The following is an 18434-nucleotide window of genomic DNA, read 5'->3' as shown; positions in this document are numbered from 1 at the left end:
TGTCTCCACCTGCGGCTCTCAGGAGGCTCGAGACCACTCGCTGGGGCGCACACAGGTGACCCTGGGGAAACTCTCACTTGTATAACGAAAAGACTCAGGGGGACGGTGTCCAGACAAGCAAGGCCCTTTCTGCTGTCGTGTCATCGAGGACAGGGCTGTGAGCAGGAGCTTGGTAGAGGGAGATTATGAGGGATTGGGAAACTGGAGGGAGGGAGGCCCCTTGCCCTGCCCCAGCCCACGGACCCCCAAGGGGCGGCAAGTTGTGGGATTTGAAGGGACAAAGGTCAGTGGGTGGGCCATCTCTGGTAGGGAGGTGGTCCCCCTGCTGAGTGCCCCCTTCACACAACACCACCTCTACGACCCGGCCCCCAGACCTCCAGCCGGTGGCCCCCCGGACTCGCCCTCCCTCCCATCGTCCAACAGGTTTCCACGTCCCAGCCCCCACCTCCCTGCCGCCATCATCCATCATGGGCATCCTCCCCTGTATTACCTACCACTCGCCGCTTCGCCCTGCCCCCAATCCGGCTCTGCCTCACCCCTCCCCGCATGGGAGCCCAGGTATGACACTCACCTGTCGCTGCCGCACAGAAATCCTTCGCTGGCCTGAGGTGGCCACAGGGTGAAAGGTAAGCAGCCTACTGCCCAAGGTCTAGAAGGTTCCCCTGCCCTCCCTGCCCCCGTCTCGCAGCGCTGCTCTCTGCGCTGCTGGTGGCTGGGCTGTTCTGCTCTCCATACCTGTGGCCACACTGTTCCTTTCCTCTGCCAGAAGGCCTCGAAGCCACTGCCTCCAGGTCGTACCCTCCTCCCCCTCCCCGACCTTCTCCCCAGCCTCTCAGGAAGGGTGGCCTGCCCTGACCAGCTCTGGGGGTTGCGCCGCCGCCGCAGGGAAGGCACAGGGCCAGGCAGTTCCGCACGGTGAGTAAGGCCCACACCCATGCCTGCCCTGCGGCCAAGTGACTGGCTCCAATCCGAGCTCCTCTGAAGTGGCTGAAAGAGCTGGGCCCATTTGCTTAAAGTCTCTGAGCCGGAACAGGGCAGTAACAGCTTACTCCCCACTGGATGACTACATCTGAACCCGCAGTTCTAAGTATCTGCCCTCCTTAGGACTATGCTCCTAAACACAGCAGGGGCCTAGTAATCCCGCCCGCTGCCAAGTGCAAGGCTGCCCAGGGACAAAAGGCAGAAGCCCCGAAGGCAGGGCCCGGAGATAGCAATGGCCTCCCTGACCCCCAGCCCCTCCCAGGACACCCAGCACTGGTCAGGCCTCACCGGCATCTTCTTCCCCACACAGCTCACCTAGACTCCCCTCCCGGGAAGCTCTCCTGGACTCAATCAGTACTGCCCCCAGAGACGGTGCCCTCTGTGCCCGTCAGGTGGTCTCAAGGCGCCAAGAGCCCTTTCGCGCTGAGGGTGCTCCCGGGAGGGGTTCGACAGAATCTACGAGAACGGTGGGGCTAAAGCTTGGCCCAGGTGGTGTGGGTGCCTCGAGCCAAAGCTCCCACCTTAAGGTTTAGGGTCTGAATGAGATCAGCCAAGGGTCGCCTGGGCGGCTCAGTCGGTTAGGCGCCCGACCTGGCTCAGGTTGCGATCTCGCGGTTTGTGCGTTCGAGCCCCGCGTCGGGCTCTGTGCTGACAGCTCGGAGCCTGGAGCCTGCTTCGGATTCTGTCTCTCTCTCCTCTCTCAAAAGTAAATAAACATTTTAAGTGAGATCAGCCAATACCCAGAGATCAAACCATGGCTGCGAGCCAAGCTCTGTCCGCCTAGAGCCCTTCCAGAACACTCCCTCTGCACTGACCGTTCTTTGCCTTGTTTTTCAGACCACTGGCCCTTTCTCTGCTTCCTAACACTTCACTCAAAGGCTCTCCCCGACTGTCTCCTCAATTACATCAGGGTCCCCCATTAGCACCCCTTCAGCCGCTGCCCATAGTCTCACAGCCGTGACTGTGGTCAGGCCTGGCCCTCACCAACCAGCAATACACAACCAAGGAGTAAAGGTGAACGAGAAATGTTTATTGCAGAACTTTGGTCCAAGTTCCCATCAGGGAACTGGCCCCTCTTGGGTTTGGACTGGCGCCCTCTGTCCGGGGCTGCGCAGGTGAGACTGGGAAGGGGAGAAAGAGTATGTCTGGGCCCAGGGTCTCAGAGCTGCGAGATGATGTTGGAGGCCAGGCTGCAGGTGAGGCCTGTCCCATCCGGTTCCACATTCAAGGACTTCACTACGCCATCCTCTACCACCATGGAGAACCTGCCAGAAGGAGAGACCAGGCCAACTGCAGCGGCCTGGGCCTGGAGGCTGGGAATGGAGATTGGAGGGGCGGCAGGGGAACCCCACAGGGGGACCCTCCCACTCTTACCTCTTGAGCCGTCGGTTTCCAAAGAGAGACACCAGTGAATCATCTAGTAACAAACCTGTCTCCTAAAAGGGAAGGCAGAGACAAGACCTAGAATCTTCCAGAACAGACCAAGCACTACCCCCACCCCACCCCACACACACCCAGCTGCTCCCCATATTAGCCTCCAAGTTCCTGTATCCAAAGCCTGGCAGAGGGATCACCCTCTAGGGTGGGGGTTGCAGGGGTACACTCACCTTCCCAAAGGCCCCTGTGGGGTCAGCCAAGAGCCTAACCTAAGGAGGAAGTAAAGGTCAAAAGAAAAATCCCACACCTGGCCCATGACCCGCCCCCCCCCCCACAGCACCCACACCTCACCTTGCCTCCAGAGTTGTGAGCTCGTCCCCACTCTGTGGTGACAAAGACATCATTAACGCTCAGACAGGCTATCACCTGGGCCCCTTTGGCCTTCAGAGCCTCAGCCTGCTCCACAAACCCTGGTAGGTGGGTCTAGGAGGGGGAAACGAAGGGTCAGCCCAGGGATACTTGCCTCGGCTCCTCAACCTCCCCTTGATCTCCAGGCCACCCTCACTTCCCTCTCTGACACCTTTGATCCAACAATGAGAAGCGTGTAAGCCACACTTCCTTCTTGCCTTGGCCACAAGGAAGCTCGGATCCAAACTTAAGTGGTCTGTGGTCACCACGAACTTCCCGTGGACAGGACTATAGTTTATTTACCCCAGTCCCAAGTGTCTTCCGTAGAGCCCCTCGCCGCCGAAATCAATAAGAGATGTTGGATTTGATTACAAAATTCTTTTCTCCTACATTCCTGGCACCACTACTGTTTCACAGCCTCCCCAGGTTTTCTGAAGGCTCTGGTGTCCTTCTTAACCATCACATCACCTGCATGCTTTTTTTAAAAAAAGATTTTTAATGTTTATTTTTGAGAGAGAGAGAGAGAGAGAATGGGAGAGGGGCAGAGAGAAAGGGAGACAGAATCTGAAGCAGGCTCCACGCTCGGAGCAAGCTGTCAGCACAGAGCCTGATGCGGGGCTTGAACTCACAAACTGCGAGATCATGACCTGAGCCCAAGCCGGACGCTTAACCGGCTAAGCCACCCAGGGGCCCCTCACCTGCATACTCTTGTAGCAAACTGCCCTAGGACTACGCGGAAGACCTACGAACAACACAGACGAACAACACAGACGTGGGCACAAGACTCCAACTGCGGAGTCCCAGAAGGCAGGTCTCACCTTGGAACAGCCAGGGGTAAAGGCCCCAGGGACTCCAAACAGCACTCCCTTCTTGCCCTTGAACAGCTCTGCCAGGTTCACCTTGTTCCCAGGTTCCCCTTCGAAAACCTCCACCGAAGGGATGGCCTCTCCTACCTAGAGGGAAGGATTCGGTAAGGAGTTAGTTGGTTACCTGGTAAGTTACCAGGGGAGATTGACTAGATGAGGAGGGAAATGAGGGGGTGGATAAGGGAGGCCAAGGGTAGAGGGAGAAACCAGACCTGGCAATTGCTCCTGGTGGAGCAGAGTTGATAGAGTTGGAATGTCCCCACCTGTCCAAGCTTCCAGAGGTCCCTCCCTGTGACCCTCCCCTCCCCACCCCCACCCCCACCCGCCAGTTACTCCCAGGTTTCAAGGTGGCCCTATTCCTTTTACCAGCCTGTTGGTGACAACAGAAAAAGGGAGAGAGGGCCTCTCTGGGTGTTGCAAGGGATTGAGTAAACAACCCACTTTTCTGACCATAATGAAGTGGGATAAATGGGCAGGGGAGGAAGGGCAAGGGCTCCATTTGGGGGTGAGGAGGAGACCGTGGCAACAGGGAGGGAGAGGACCCCGGCCAGGTCTGAGCATCCAGCCCCCAGGAAGAGAAAACGGAGGGCAAAGGAAGGTGAGAAAGTTGCCTGTAGGGAGGGGGGAGGGGAGGAGGGGAGGAGACGGGGTTGGGAGGGAAGTATAAAATAAAAGGAATCTCTCGGGGCACCTGGGTGGCTCAGTTGGTCAAGCGTGGGACTGATGATTTCTGCTCAGGTCACGATCTCACGGTTTGTGAGTTTGAGCCCCGATTCGGGCACCATGCTAAAAGCGTGCAGCCTGCTTCTCCCTCTCTCTCTCTCTGTCTCTCCCCCACTCTCTCTTTCTCAGAAACAAATAAATGAACGTTTTTTTAAAAAGGAATCTCTCAAAAGGGATGGATCGGTCTATCTGGGAGTGTGTGAGGGCTTCGTGGAGCCAGAGGAGGCAAGCAAAAGAAGGGTGTGTCAGGGATTGGGAGGAAGAGTAAGCAGGGGGAGGAGGAGGTCTCAGAAGAGTGTGGAAGGGGAAGGAGGGGGTGGTTGCAAGGAGCAGGGGATGGTTCCAGATGAGGGGTGAAAGACTCGGAGAAGAGTGGGAATTAGCCACGGGAGAAGTGGAATGGGGGGAGGCACAATATTGGCTTTCACAAAAAACACTTGTCTCAAACGATGGGTGAAGAACGACGCCCTGCAATAGAACAAAAACGTGCAAGAGGGTACGGGGTTGGGGGGGAGGGACATGTATGGGGGTTGAAAGGGGGCCCTGGACAAAGGAGATGGTTCCAGAAGGCGCAGGAGGCCATGGTATTCAATCGCCTGAAAATGGTGGAGACCCGTCACAGGGTGTCGCAGGGTGGAAGTGAAAGGGGGACGGGTGGATATGGGGCATGCACGGGGTCTCGCTGAGGGGATGAGGGAGAACTACGGAAGAGTCCAGCGCGGCGGGCAGCGGTCCGGAGGGCAGGAAAGAGGGTGATTCTCCTCCCGATCACCGGGACGGAGAACACTGGGAAGACGGGCGGGAGGGGAGGTCAGGCAGAGCCCGGCCAGCGGTCACCTTGATCGGGGCCATAGCTGGGGCGGCGCTTCTGAAACCGCAGGCCCCTCCGAGCGTCCACTCCCCTCCTCGTCGCCGATACCCTCCTGCTCTCGCCGCCGCCGATGCAGCCGACCCGATGGCAGTCGCCCGGACGAGAGCTGAGCCCGCCCTGCCACCTAGAAGACGCAGCCCAGCCAACTGCATGCCCATACCAGAGGCCACAATCGCTCCGCCCCCAAGCCCGAGCCTCGGCAGGAGGCGGGGCCTGGCGCTAAGCGCCCCCGCGGGACCCCGCGAAAGGCGGAGCCTCGGCTTCGCCCGCCCCCGGCGAGCCTCCTCCACCGCGCAGGCGTAGAGGCCCGTGCAGGGGCGGCGCTCCCGGGACGCTACGCTCGGCTTATTTACATTTGGGGCTGGACTACGGGGGCAGCAGCCAAGGGGCGGAGTTTCCGGCGGCCGCGCAACTTATTTGCATACAAGGGTGGGGGTGTCGCTGTTTTGATGTGACTCGTTTACGGATTCCTGCAGTGTTTCTTTTCCTTAACCGGAATTGAGGGGCGGGAGACGATGGTGTCAGGCGCCCGCGTGGGAGAAAAACATGGCTTATTTTGCACTCAACGAAGACCCCTGCATTGCGGCGGCTTTACATGTGATTTACACTATGCATGATTTGTAGCGAATGGAAACCACTGGGCCTGCGCCGTAGCCATCACCTGCCGAGACGCTTCCGGTAGCAGCGCGTGATTTGACCAAGCTTTTTCAAATACCTCTCCGGCTAGCACGAGAAGCTCCGTCATTCCGTCACTTCCGCTCCTCCAAGCCGTCCAATAGGACAGAGACTGGAGCGGCCCCGGAAGTGATGCCACGGAGTTTCTAGCTTTTTCCGGTTCCGGCCTGGGGAGATTCCGTTTTGGCGACATGAAGCTGCTCACCCACAACCTGCTGAGCTCGCATGTGCGGGGGGTGGGGCCCCGTGGCTTCCCTCTGCGCCTCCAGGTATCGGCCGGGGGCAGTCTCGCGCCCGTGTCCTGGGGGACCAGGATCCGGCCCCGGCCTCACAAAACCCCTCCGCCCCGCAGGCCACCGAGGTCCGCATCAACCCCGTGGAGTTCAACCCCGAGTTCGTGGCGCGTATGATACCCAAGGTGGAGTGGGCGGCGCTTCTGGAGGCGGCGGATACCGTGAGGACCCTTCCCCACGCCCGTGCTCGCCCTGAGTGGGGGGGTGGACGGGGTCGGTCTCACCGCAGGCCAGGTAGCCTGGCAAGGGTCGGCATGCCCAGAGGTGATTTAGGCCTTTGCCCACAGTTGCACCTGGTCGAGGTACCCAAAGAGCCGATTGAAGGGTATGAGCATGACGAGAAGTTTCTGAGGAAGATGCACCACGTGCTGCTGGAGGTGAGAACCTGCCCATCGCCCGTTTCCCCGGCCAATCAGGCCAATGCTTCCAGTGCTCAGCTGTGTCCCGCTTTCCCGCAGGTGGATGTGTTGGAGGGCACCCTGCAGTGCCCGGAGTCTGGACGTCTGTTTCCCATCAGTCGTGGGATCCCCAACATGCTGCTGAGCGATGAGGAAACTGAGACTTAATCGTGCGAGTCGCTAGTTTTTCATTCTGTAACTGTGTATATCTTAGTTCAAGGTCATGTGTATCCCCAACCCTTGAGCCAGTGATACGCAAAACAGTGTTCTTGAGCTCGATATATTTTTTTTTTTCTCATTAAAGGTTCAAAACCAAAAGCGGTTTCTCTTTGCAGCAAATATACATTAAAATAGAGTCTCTGTACAGCCAAGGGCTCTGGGCCCTGGCTTGCCCTATGTCCCTGCACCTCCCTGGCCAAACCCAAAAATAAATATAGTGTTATTGCTCTGCAGGGCATAGAGGCAGTGCTCCCCCTACCCCCTGAGGAGGCCGGGTGGGAGCTGATGGGGGGGGGGGGGGACCCTGGCCACCCCAGGGGTCCAGGGGCTGGAGCCTGCTTGGAGTTATTGCTTCAAGGGGGGGCAGTAATGCCCAATGCAAATGATGAGGAGAGGAGCGAAGGGGGCAGGGGCCTTTGCTCTCCAAAAACCCCTCTGCTCTGGAGAGAGGGTTGGATTAAGCAGCAGCAAAAGCATCACCCACTGGGAGACTGTGGCCTCCACTCCCTTCCCTCCCTGAGATCAGGCTTCTGCTCCCCCCCACATACGTCCCCTGCAGCCCCCTATGGCTTCCGCAAGGCCCCCTTAACACTCTGGGGGCACGTTATGGCTTGCAAGGGACAGCACTGTGCCCAGAGCCTGGACACACACGTTCCCAGCTTCTAAGACCCCCTGGGAGGGGGGAGGGGAGGGCGTAGGGCCTGCTCCCAGGGGCTGATGGTATTGCCCTGGCCCTGCCAGCAGGCTGTGGCTCTGCCCAGACCCCAGCTCTGCCCCCTTGGGGCTGACCCCACACTGGGCGGGTCCTGCCAGCACCCCCACCCACGCCCACCCCTTGCCTCAGTCCATCATGGCCTCGAGCATCTCCAAGAAGAGCTTGTGCATGGGCACCTTGCCCTCCAGCTTCACCCCATAGAAATGGGCCAGCACTTTGCCCGCTGTCTGGCGAAGGAGTGGTAATGTGAGCAGCAGCCTGCCTGCCCGCCGCCGCTCGGCACCCCCTCCGGGGCCCGCCCGGCCTGCTTCGTACTCCAGCAGGGCCTCGTGTAGAGCTTCTCGCAGCTGCTCCACGGCCTCGGCATCCTCGATGTGCACAGAGTCTGCAAGGAGAGAGGAGAACGAGGCTGACGTGGGCCAGCTCCAGAAAGGGCACAGCCAACACCTGCTTGGGCACCCTTGGATGGGGCCTGAGAAGCCAGGCACAGGTTCGAGTGGCTGGCTGGGGCACCAACTCCCTGCCCCTGCCCATGAGCCAGGGCCCACGCCTCCCCCCCCCCACCCCCGCCCCAACTATGGCCACCTCTTGTCCTCCCCGCCTTCCCCTCCGCTAAATCGTTCACCTTTCCATGTGAGGATGACACTAGAGCTCAAAACCCTACGTGCGGTTCCTGGGCCTGCCCTCGCCTTCTTCGTGACTTTGAACAAATCACCCTTCTCCCCTAAGCCCCAGTTTTCCTGGTCGGCAAGATGAGACCGGGCCACCATCAGAGCTGCAAGCTGGAAGGCCTTAGGGAGACACCTGTCCCTGCCTACCCCGGACTCACCTGAATTGGCAAGGGCCAGGGCTTTCAGCAGGACATACTCCTCACGCTCCAGCCTCAGGGCCTGTAGTCGCCTCACCAGCTGCAGCAGGGCAGCCCCTAGTTCCCCCAAGCCCGCTGCTCGCGCTCCCTCTTCATCCAGGACCAGGTCCTCGGCGAAGGCCAGCTCATCCTGCAGTGGCAGCGAACGCTGGGCCACGCCCAACACCAAGACCTCCATCCATACGCTCTGCAGCACTGACATCTGGTCAGACAGGGACAGTGACGAGAAGCCTGGAGGGTGGTGGGAAGCAGACCTGGCTGAGCAAGTTCATCAGAGCCAGGCGTGGCCTGGCCTACACAGGGAAGCCCCACATCACCTGGCCCCTTTACCTGGGATGCTCTTGGCCCAGCTGATGGTGACCACGATCTCTCGGTCAAAGAGGTCACAGAGGGTAGCCACGGCCGGGAGGTGTCCGTCAGGGCCCGCTGGGTCAGGCATGGCATACAGCTTCTCAGGCTCAACCACCAGCAGATGGGACACCAGTGCATTTACTGGGGCTGCAGTGACAGTTGGAAGAGGCACTCGAATGCATCACCTTGCAGGCCCCTTCGGGGCCCAGCATCTTCCCAGAATTCCTTCCCCGATGGCCTTCTGAGGAGCCGCTGGCCAGCCACTCTTGGGACACCTGTCTCCAGGAAGGGCTCTCACTGCTTCCCAGGGGAAAGCCAAGTCCACGGCCAAGTTCGGAGTGTGAGAAAAACCTGTCCCTGTGCCCACAGCTGTGCGACTCGGGGACTGGTGAGAAAAAGGTATTTTCAAACACACGTCTTCAGGGAAATGGGAACAGACGAAGGGAAAATTGGGGTCCTGGTGCCCAAGATAACTACTGCTCTGGGGGGACTGACACCTAACGGGCCTCTCGTGTCCTGGCCCCACCCCAACCCTAGAGCCCCAAGGACCTCCAGCTCTCACCGGTTTTCCGAGGGCCTCCAGCTCCCGCCAGGGGTCCCGCAGGGAAGGAGCCCGGGAAGGGCAGTGGGTCCACCTCTGGCCGCCGCTTGTATTTCTGCCGCCCTCCCCGCACACGGTCCAGACGCACTCCTTGAATTACAGGACAGCGCTGTGTCCATGGGACTGGGGGGGGGGGGGGGGTACTTGCTCTACAGAGCCCCCCTGCCCAGTTGAGCCCACCAGAACTTCCCAGGCCTTGCCCACCCCAGCCCCAGGCACCCGGGCCCCTGCCCAGCGCTCACCCTCCTTGAGCATGCCCACCCGCAGGCACTTGGTGAAGCGACAGGCCTGGCAAGCCTTGCGTCTCCGCTTGGTGATCTCGCACTCGTTGGAGGCCGGACAGCTGTACTCGATGCTCCCTGCCGGAAAGAGGCAGAGCTCCAGTGGCGGCCTCCCAGGGCCCAGAAGACAGGAGAGCCCCGACTCCCCCGCCCCCCCCCCCCCGCCCCCCCGGGCAAGCGCAGGTCTAGAGAGAGCAGGGGTGCCGGGAGCGGGGCAGTGAGGGGAACGGCCCCCCCCGGGCCCCTTCCCTGGGCAAGGGAAGCCTGGGACCGGGGGAGCCAGGAGGCTGATCTCCACCCCGAGCCTCTTGTGAAGCTGCATCTCTGGGCCCTCCTGCCCTCAGCCGCTCTCCTCATCTTATTCGGCCTAGAGGAGCATCTAATGCTGCGGATCGTGTCCTGCTCCTACAAACACGAACGCTTTTTGTCTTTTGCCTCTAGAACGCCACATTCCTGGGGTGCCTGGGTGGCTCTGTCGGTCGAGCGTCCAACTTCGGCTCAGGTCATGATCTCACGGTTTGTGAGTTCGAGCCCCGCGTCGGGGCTCTGTACCGACAGCTCAGAGCCTGGAGCCTGCTTCGGATTCTGTCTCCTTCTCTCTCTGCCCCTCCCCACTTGTGCTCTCTCTGTCTCTCAAAAATGAATAAACGTAAAAAAAAAAAAAAAAAAAAAATTTAGAACGCCACATTCCTGGTTTCTCTTCCGTTGGAGAACCCCAGGGCTGCCCTTGGACCCTGTCCCCCCTGACTCAGATCCCATAGTGAGCTCACCAGTCGTGGGCCTTCAAATTTCTATCTCCAGACCCGCGTGAACGCTAGACTTCTATTCTACTGCCTCCTCGACATCTTGTACGTCTAGAAGGCGTTGCAAACTTAACCTGTCCTAAAAGGAGCCCCGGACCCACCACTCCCAACACCCGCAGCTCCGTCTGTCCAGGTCCTCGGGCAGAAATCCAGAACATCTCCTCTCACACCCAAACCGAACCGGTCAACAAAGCCGGGGCCAGCTTGACCTCCTCGTAGGTCCAGACGCTGACCCGTTCTGCCCGGGCACCTGCTTCTTATCCTCGACCCCAGTTTACCATCACCTCACTGCACCTCAGGGAAGACCTCCAGGAGAGCCCCCAGCCCGGCCAGGTTCCTTGGCACACATCCTGCTCGTCCCCCTCCTGCACGTGCAATGGCCGTACTACGACACTTCTGTGCAGCTCACCATTTTCTCGCTCCCCTCCACTAGAATGTAAGTGGCTTCAGGACGGGAGCAGTTCTGCCACCGTCCCAGCTAGGTCCCCATGCCTGAAAACAGTGGCCGGGACAGCCAAGCGCAGGTCTGTGAGGAACAAGGGCTCTGGAGGCCCATCCTGACACTAACACTTACCGACCGTGTGACCTTGGGCAAGTCCCGTACCTAAGGCCTCAACCCCTCAGTTTTCCCAGCGATAAAACTGGGATAAAAACAGGACTTTCTAGGGGCGCCTGGGTGGCGCAGTCGGTTAAGCGTCCGACTTCAGCCAGGTCACCATCTCGCAGTCCGTGGGTTCGAGCCCCGCGTCAGGCTCTGGGCTGATGGCTCAGAGCCTGGAGCCTGTTTCAGATTCTGTGTCTCCCTCTCTCTCTGCCCCTCCCCCATTCATGCTCTGTCTCTCTCTGTCCCAAAAATAAATAAACGTTGAAAAACAGGACTTTCTACAAAGATGGCCGGTGAGAACTCAAGGGAATATCGGGGTAACAGAGGCAGCATGGTTCACAGCGCCCAAATGCTCAACAAGTGATTGCCATTGGGGCGCCTGGGTAGCTCAGTCAGTCAAGCATCTGACTTCGGCTCAGGTCTGTGAGTTCGAGCCCCGCGTCGGGCTCTGTGCTGACAGCTGAGAGCACGGAGCCTGCTTCGGATTCTGGGTCTCCCTCCCTCTCTGCCCCTCCCCGCCTCACGCGCACGCTCTTTCTGTCTCTGTCTCGCAAACATAAAAACATTAACAATCAAAAAAAAAAAAACCACAAAAAACTTGCTATTTACGGCTAGCGCCCAGTAAAGATTTGTCAACTGAGTCAACAGAGAGTGAAAGGTTCCAGGGTGGGTAGAACCTGTTAGTTCACTGACCTTCAGAACCAGAAGAGAGCACAAGTGGTTTTAGAGCAGTGGGCCTCGGCCAGATCAAAACCCACTGGAACGTCACAACCCACTGGGAGCCATCGGTCCGAAGTTCAGTTATAAGTCATAAGCAGAGGCAGCAGTCAGCGGCGGACCTAAATCGACCCAAGTTCAAATCCCGGTTCTGCCATTTTCTACCTGTGGGACTCGAACAAGGTTTTAAAAAGCTTCCTGGGCCTCCGCCATGGTCCCAGTGCTGGCACCTTATGGGTTGCCGGGGGAGTAACAGATCAGGCGCATAGAGGGCACAGTGCCTGGCTTAGGGTAAGCCCTCAAGAAATGCTCCCCAAAAGTACACGTTATCTAAGCCCTGAAGTAACCAGTGATTTCCATAAAAATGGATGTAACAAGCACATCTCAAGTAATGCTTATTGTCTCCGTCATGCTCACTCATGTTTTGCTAGGTTTTCCCTGAGTGAGAAGAATTCAGCAAATACTGGCAGCAGGCCTGTTTTACCTAAAAAGTCTTTTTAAAGTTAGGTGCCGAAGTATGATGTAGCCGCTCTCAGTTACCCATAAAAACCTGCCTTGTGCTGCTGCTGCTGCTGCTTTGGGGAAATCCAGCAAAGGGGAATGTTCTATGCTGCTGAGAGGTGAGCAGCTGGCAGAAGCTAGAACAACATTTTGGAGCGGGCAGAGTCTGCCTCAAATTCTTCAGAGCCACTGTGGAAGGTGCTAGGCCTACAGTACCCAGAAACCTAGAAGGCTTCCCGAGGCCTCTCTCACGTTCCACCTCCCATCCATCAACACGTCCTGGTGGCTTTCACTTTTTAGCAAAATGTGAAGGAGGTAGGAGGTAGGAGGAACCCGGGAACCCCAAGTTGTACCGCAGCTGTCTGGGGGCCTACTGCCACCCGTTGGGGGACGCTAGGCCCAGAGGGCAAAGGGCATAGGAGTGTGGTGGGGGCTCACCCTGGATGGTCCTCTTGAAGAAGGCTTTGCAGGCCTCACAGGACGCCACGCCATAGTGGTAGCCGGAGGCCACATCCCCACAGACCAGGCAGAGGCGTTTGGGCAGGGAGCTGAGCACCAGCTTCCCACCACCCTGCTCGCCAGGCCCAGCCCCCTCCCCATCCTCCTCTTCCTTGTGGCCTGGGAGGCAGCGGGTGGGAGCTGGGCCAGGGGCCAGGGCCACTGGGGGCTCGGTTTCGGTCTCCGAGGAACCCTTTGGGCTGTCGGGGCTGGCTGGCTCTGCCTTGATGTAGAGAGGCTCAATGCCCACCACCTGGCTGGACATGGCGCTGGTCACCTGCAGGGAGAGACCTGTCAGGTCACAGGGAGACACTGGGATGGGGGATGGAGACACCGTGCCACCCGGGTTGCCCAACCCCAGGCCTAGAGCCAGGCTTCCAGACTCACTGAGGGGGAGGGAAGGGGGGCAGAGTCCAAGGAAGGGCTGCCCATGAAGACACCCCCCCAGCTGTTGCTATGGGAACAGAGTCTCCAAAGCCTCCAGGGCCTGTAACTGATGGCAAGGTCTCCCACTTGGGATCCCGGAGGAGGCCTGGAAACTCCTTACTCCCACTCAGAGCCCGGAAGCGGGGTAATCTTAGTCTCCAGGCAATCTCCAACCCCTTCTGGAATCCCCAGCCAGTAGCAAGGTACCTCTCAATTTTCACCAGATGTTGGGGACCTCGACGATCTCCCCCTCACCTGGGTGTCCTCCATTCAGAAGCGCAAACCAGGCACACAAGGGCAGTTGATGTGCTCACAAGTGTGGGTTCACACACTCCCACTCACCTGGGTTCTAGGTGTCTTCACATGCTCACACATGCTCACTCTCTGCGGGGCACTTCCCATGCCTCACCATGGCCTTCCCCAAACCCCACCTCTCACTCGTGCTCCCATTAATCTTCACACACTCCCCCCAAAGTTCACACCCCATAAACAAAGTCACACTCAAGGCTCACAATCACCCCCCACACAAACTCACTCCCACTCACCATGCCCCCCACACTGACACACACTGGCATAGACTTGTGGGAACACACTCAGAGCCTTTCCACACCTGACACACCGCCCCTCCTGCCCAAGCATGCCAATCCCATGCCCACCGGCGGACGCGGCTCCACCTCCTTACACCCCACCCCACCCCCAACCCCCGGGAAGCACATTCACTCTTCCATTCCCGCTGCCGCAGAATCCTCCACCTCTGGGGCGCCCCGCCCCCCCCAACCTGCGCACACCTACGGGAAGTTGCCTAAAGTTGCTTCGCCTCCCCTCCCCCTCCGCCCGCGGGGGACCTCTATCAGGTTATCAGGAAGTAAATGGGGAGCGCCAAGGAGGAGGAAGTTCTCCCCCGCCGGTGCGATGACCTTTGACCCAGAGAGGAGGGTGGCCCAAGGCCCCTTTGAGCGCCCCCACGTGGTCTTCAAAGCCCCTTCTCCAACAGGGAACCCTCCCTATCTTCCACCCCGGCCCGCCCCTGGGACTTCGACTTGCTCCAGGTGCCGGATTGAACCCTGCCCTGGGACTGGACCCGAGGCCCAAGCCTGACCCTGGCCAGGACCTGCAGCCCGAGCCAGAACCGGCCCCTGTCCCGGGCCGACGCACTAAGACCTGAACGCCGGATCCCGCCCAGACCCTAACCCCGTCTGGCTGTCGACCGGGTCCCAACCGTGACCCGGGCTGGTCCTGGAGCCGGACCCGCCCGGAGCCCGCCCCCCCGCCCGCCTCCCAACCGCGCTCGCACATGGCCCCCGCGCCCCGCCCGTCCACCCCCCCAGCGGCGCTCCCCTCCGCCCCCGGACCTGGGGCTCCGGCAGGGCGGGCGGGCAGGCATGGGGGCCGAGCGGCCCGGAGCGCCGGGGTGAGCCTGGGGCCGCGAACGGCCCCTCCTCCGCCGCCTCCTCGGGCCGCACCGCCCCGCCGCGCCGCGTCCCCTCACTCGGCGGCGCCGCCGGCGGCTTGTAGGACACAAAAGGACATCGCGGCCGCTTCCTACTCTGCTTCCTCCAGCTGACAGCGGGGGTGGGGCCGGCCGTGCGCATGCAAAGCAGGGGGCGGGGCTCGGCGCCCTATGCTAATCAGACAAGTGGGGCAGGCAGCGCCTGCGTGCCCGGACCGGTCGAGGCGGAGCCGGCGAAGCCAGGGGGCGGACCTTCATGAAGGTCCCGCCCACCGCCGCCGAGCCAGATTGGCGCACTCGGGGAGGCGGCCGCCAAGGGGGAGGGGCCAGAGGAGACTCGGCGAGGGGGTTGGAACCATGAGCGCTCTTACGTAACGAAGCAGGCGGAGCGCGCTGTGCGCGAGAGGAGTGGGCGAGGTGGCTCAGGGGCCGCAGTTGCGGGGCAGGGAGACTTACATATGTAAATGAGGCGGGAGGAACAGAGAGGTTAGTGAACTGCATATGCATGAAGGGCGGAGCCTAGCGTGCCCATACTAGAGAGGCGCTGCCCCTCTCCCTTCTCCCCCTTCCCCCAAGATTACTCCATCGGGGCACTTGGACCGCAGATCCAATATCCCCACAAAGCCGCTGGACCCGGGGTGGGAGAAGCAGACATAAAACATGCAAGAACTCCTGGATTTCAAGTCCCGGGAAGGCGGAGCCAATAGGGCCTGGACAGAAGAACGCTCAAGGTCACTGCGGTGACCGAGTGAAGGTCACGGGGAAAGGCGGGGCCACGTGCGTCCGCCTCACGCGGGCAGCCACGCACTGACTCACCGATTGTGCACAAGAGTCTTTTATTTCTCTAGGACTCAAATTCCACGTGGACGGGGTCAGGTTTGGGTCTGGGGACAGGACAAGGGCTCGGGGCTGGAGTCCGGCTGTCCCTCGAGCCCGAGGCGGTGCTCTCAGTACGCCAAGAGGTTCAGCCTCTTGCTCCGGCGCCTCTTGAGCCCTTCGATAGATCGCTGCAGCTGCTTGGTCAGGAAGTGGTCCCGGCCTATGGCTGACCGGTAGCCTGGAGGGCAGAGCTCCGCTTAGGCCAGTGAGCAGGGGGCATGGCCTCCCCAGCAGTGCGTGCCGCATGTGAGAATTGAGCAACCGCGGGTGATTTGGGGTGGCAGGAGCGCTTGGCGCTCGGGTGTGTGTTAATCTGGGAAACTTTGAATCTCCAAGGTGCTGGGCCCTGACGGTTTTCTTTCAAAAGGTCAAGTCATACACCTGCACTCCAAACAGATGGGGGGTGTGGAGGAGGATCAGAGTGTTGAGGTGGAGGGTGGATGAGGGCAAGGTTAGCGATGTTGCAGGCCTGAACTAGGACAGTGGGAGCCTGCAGCTTTGTGAACCCCTGCTGGGCCACCCACTCTAAGTGATTAGCCAGCAACCCCTCCGTTATTTCGTATGCAGGGCAAACAAGGGAACTTTCACCCAAGGAATCCGTTGTTCAGAGGTTCCTCACAGCACCAAGGGAGGGGGCCAAGACCCCACAAAGATTGTCATCCCCATTCGGCAGGGGGATGGAAACAGCTTTAGAAAAGCCACATCAGCTAAAAAGGAGCTGCCCCGAGGCGGGAGCCCAGGCCTCATGCTCTCCCCACTGGGTGTCCCTGTGGCCAGTCCCCCGACTTTTTACTTATGGTGGGGCTCCTGGAACATCGGTGGGTGGTAAGGGAATCTGACAGGGTAGTCACATCCTGAACTCCCACTCCCAGAAGCCTGAGCCCTGCAAAATCCCCCAGGGTCTCTTGTGGGGTCTGAGGGAGGGGCTTACTCCGGAGTGCTTTGGTGAGGATTTCCAGAGCTTCATTCTCCATGAGTTCCATCAGAGGCAGTGGCAGCTGGAGAGGCAGCAAGAGGTTCAGATGTCCAAGGGACCCCGGCCCTGCCCGGAGCTGAAGTGCCCCCCCCCTGCTTGCTCCCTCTAGCCCCAAGACCCCCAACTAACGTGCCTGCCCCACCACCCTACAAAACACCCTCACCCCTTCACCTCTGCCACCCCCACTCGCCCATCCCCCACTGCACTAAAACCCCTCATCTCCCTGGGTGCTGCTAACCCTGTTCTGCTGCTCCGCCCAGTAGGCTCGATGGGGTGTGTGCTTCAAGATATTGAGCGATGACTCTGAGGAAGACATTTCTGGGAGAAGAGAAAAGAGAGATCAGTCATCTCCGGACTGCTGGGTCTGCCCCGGAGCAGAGGAAATGTATGGGCAGGCATGTGATTGGGGGGGGGGGGGGGGGGCGGGCTGCGGGGAGTGGCCTTCAGAGACCAGCCCCAGGTGCCACCTTATTGGAAAACAGTATGGGACGGTAATTTGCCACCCTGGGCTTTATTGTCCCCCCTCACCAAGGTTCCAGTTCTGACTACCCCATTGTGTGAGGCTTAGGAGCAGTGACTGAAACTTTCTGACTCTCAAGTTCTTCGTCTGTAAAATGGGATAATAAGAATGGCCCCTCTATAGAGGTTGTGAAGTTTAAGGCGATCGTGCAAAGGAAGTCCAGTGCCTGGCCATCAATAAATGGCAGTTACTATATTGTTATCAGTTCCAATCCCCTGATGAAGGGGCCCGGAGGTGGGGGGGGGGGGGAGGAAGGGGGGCGGCGGGGGGCGGCGGCGGGGGGGGGGGTTGTCTCGGGCCTGGCGCGCCTGGGCCACAGGACCTTGTATGACGCCTTGCCAGTAGGGGGCGCTCCAAGCATGATTGATTTAAAGCGTGAAAGATGAGAGAGGGCGCCCCGCCCAGGAAGGGAATCCTGGAAACTTGGGTCCCATAGCTTCCCACCCGCCTCCCCTCCACTTTATACCAGCAGATACTGAGGTCCTGGCCAACCCCCTGCCCTGTGGATACCCACAGCCTGGTGAGGCCACACTGACCAATCTCGGTCTTGGAATCGACGTCCCCCTCCTCTAAATGGCTTCCCAGGGAGCTTTCCTGACGGAGCTGCAGCTCCAACAAGGAGTGGTCCTCCAGCTCCTCCTGCTTGAAACCGTCCTTGTACTCTCCGTGATCCCAACCACCGTCCGAGTCACGGCGGGCCTTCTCGTGGCGCCACCGGCGAGTCTTGCTGTGTGGGCTGCTGTCCTCCAGGTCGGAGTCCTCGCAGACATTGGGCAGAGGCACATTCAGCTTCGACTGCGACAGCGTGGCCCTGGTCCACAGATTCCGGATGTCGTTGTCTGGTCTGGACGTGTCTGAGCCACCGCTGCCCAAAGACGCCTGTGGGCCACATACAACGAGGGAAGCCAAGGGCAGCGGGGAGTGGGGAAGGAGAGGAAGAGCAGGCCAGGGGACGGGGATCCTGAGCCCTACCAGGGCCACGACTCCGTGGAGTGGGTCAAGGCTCCGCTTTGGGCTCTTTGGGAGTTGCCCCGGGGCCAAGGCTGAGGGAGAGGAGAGCCGGGGACCCAAGCTGGACTCAGTCTGGGGGCTCGCAGGGTGTGGGGGCCCGGGAAGCGTTCTTACTCTGAAAGGCTTTTCCTCCATGGTTCTGCCCCCAACGGACCCAGTCGCCACAGGCCTCGGGGCAAGGAGGAGGGCGTCACGCTCCAGGAGCGGGGAGGGGCAGGGTCGCGTTCCCGAATGGCGCTGCGGGTCTCGCGAGGGAGAGTTCAATCTACAACCCCCACACTAGATGCCATTATCTCCTCCCCACCCACCCACACCCCGGCGCCCCCCACGTCTGTATTGAGCTTGGAGACGCACAGCCCGCCTTGGCACATTCTTAATCCGGACCCTCCTCGGTAGCCTCCCGGCAGAGACACGGGCCCAAG

The 18434-nt window shown here is 60.0% G+C and overlaps 4 protein-coding genes across 6 annotated transcripts; 1 reads left to right on the top strand and 3 right to left on the bottom strand.

Moving 5' to 3' along the window:
• Window positions 1-1990: 1990 nt before the first annotated feature.
• PRDX5 (peroxiredoxin 5) lies at window positions 1991-5631 on the bottom strand. Its single transcript, XM_006937467.5, has 6 exons — window positions 5193-5631; window positions 3585-3719; window positions 2710-2841; window positions 2589-2627; window positions 2356-2417; window positions 1991-2246 (listed from the first exon to the last, which is right to left on the bottom strand). The coding sequence occupies exons 1-6, from the start codon at window positions 5382-5384 to the stop codon at window positions 2141-2143; spliced, it is 666 nt and encodes a 221-aa protein (XP_006937529.2). The 5' UTR covers window positions 5385-5631; the 3' UTR covers window positions 1991-2140.
• Window positions 5632-5722: 91 nt separating this feature from the next.
• Window positions 5723-6910, top strand: TRMT112 (tRNA methyltransferase activator subunit 11-2). The gene is made up of 4 exons (XM_003993564.6): window positions 5723-6170; window positions 6254-6355; window positions 6482-6571; window positions 6653-6910. Exons 1-4 carry the CDS (start codon window positions 6093-6095, stop codon window positions 6758-6760), a joined length of 378 nt encoding a protein of 125 aa, XP_003993613.1. The 5' UTR covers window positions 5723-6092; the 3' UTR covers window positions 6761-6910.
• Window positions 6857-14755, bottom strand: ESRRA (estrogen related receptor alpha). Of its 3 annotated transcripts, none has more exons than XM_023239997.2 (7): window positions 14529-14755; window positions 12691-13027; window positions 9589-9705; window positions 9308-9436; window positions 8725-8892; window positions 8356-8625; window positions 6857-7911 (listed from the first exon to the last, which is right to left on the bottom strand). In XM_023239997.2, the coding sequence occupies exons 2-7, from the start codon at window positions 13013-13015 to the stop codon at window positions 7652-7654; spliced, it is 1269 nt and encodes a 422-aa protein (XP_023095765.1). In that variant the 5' UTR covers window positions 13016-13027; window positions 14529-14755; the 3' UTR covers window positions 6857-7651. The 3 variants fall into 3 exon arrangements, with proteins under 3 accessions (XP_023095765.1, XP_019668183.1, XP_011285297.1); XM_019812624.3 differs by lacking the exon at window positions 14529-14755 and adding an exon at window positions 13519-13819; XM_011286995.4 differs by lacking the exon at window positions 14529-14755 and adding an exon at window positions 13384-13404.
• A 690-nt stretch (window positions 14756-15445) lies between these two features.
• Window positions 15446-18272, bottom strand: CATSPERZ (catsper channel auxiliary subunit zeta). Its single transcript, XM_003993620.5, has 5 exons — window positions 18127-18272; window positions 17538-17880; window positions 16720-16799; window positions 16437-16503; window positions 15446-15683 (listed from the first exon to the last, which is right to left on the bottom strand). Exons 1-5 carry the CDS (start codon window positions 18145-18147, stop codon window positions 15574-15576), a joined length of 621 nt encoding a protein of 206 aa, XP_003993669.1. The 5' UTR covers window positions 18148-18272; the 3' UTR covers window positions 15446-15573.
• Between the last annotated feature and the right edge of the window lie 162 nt (window positions 18273-18434).

The sequence above is a fragment of the Felis catus genome, chromosome D1 (genome assembly GCF_018350175.1).
Source record: "Felis catus isolate Fca126 chromosome D1, F.catus_Fca126_mat1.0, whole genome shotgun sequence".
Lineage (NCBI taxonomy): Eukaryota > Metazoa > Chordata > Mammalia > Carnivora > Felidae > Felis > Felis catus.
The sequence above is the reverse complement of the archived record's forward strand: the minus strand, read 5'-3'. Positions and strand labels throughout refer to the sequence as shown.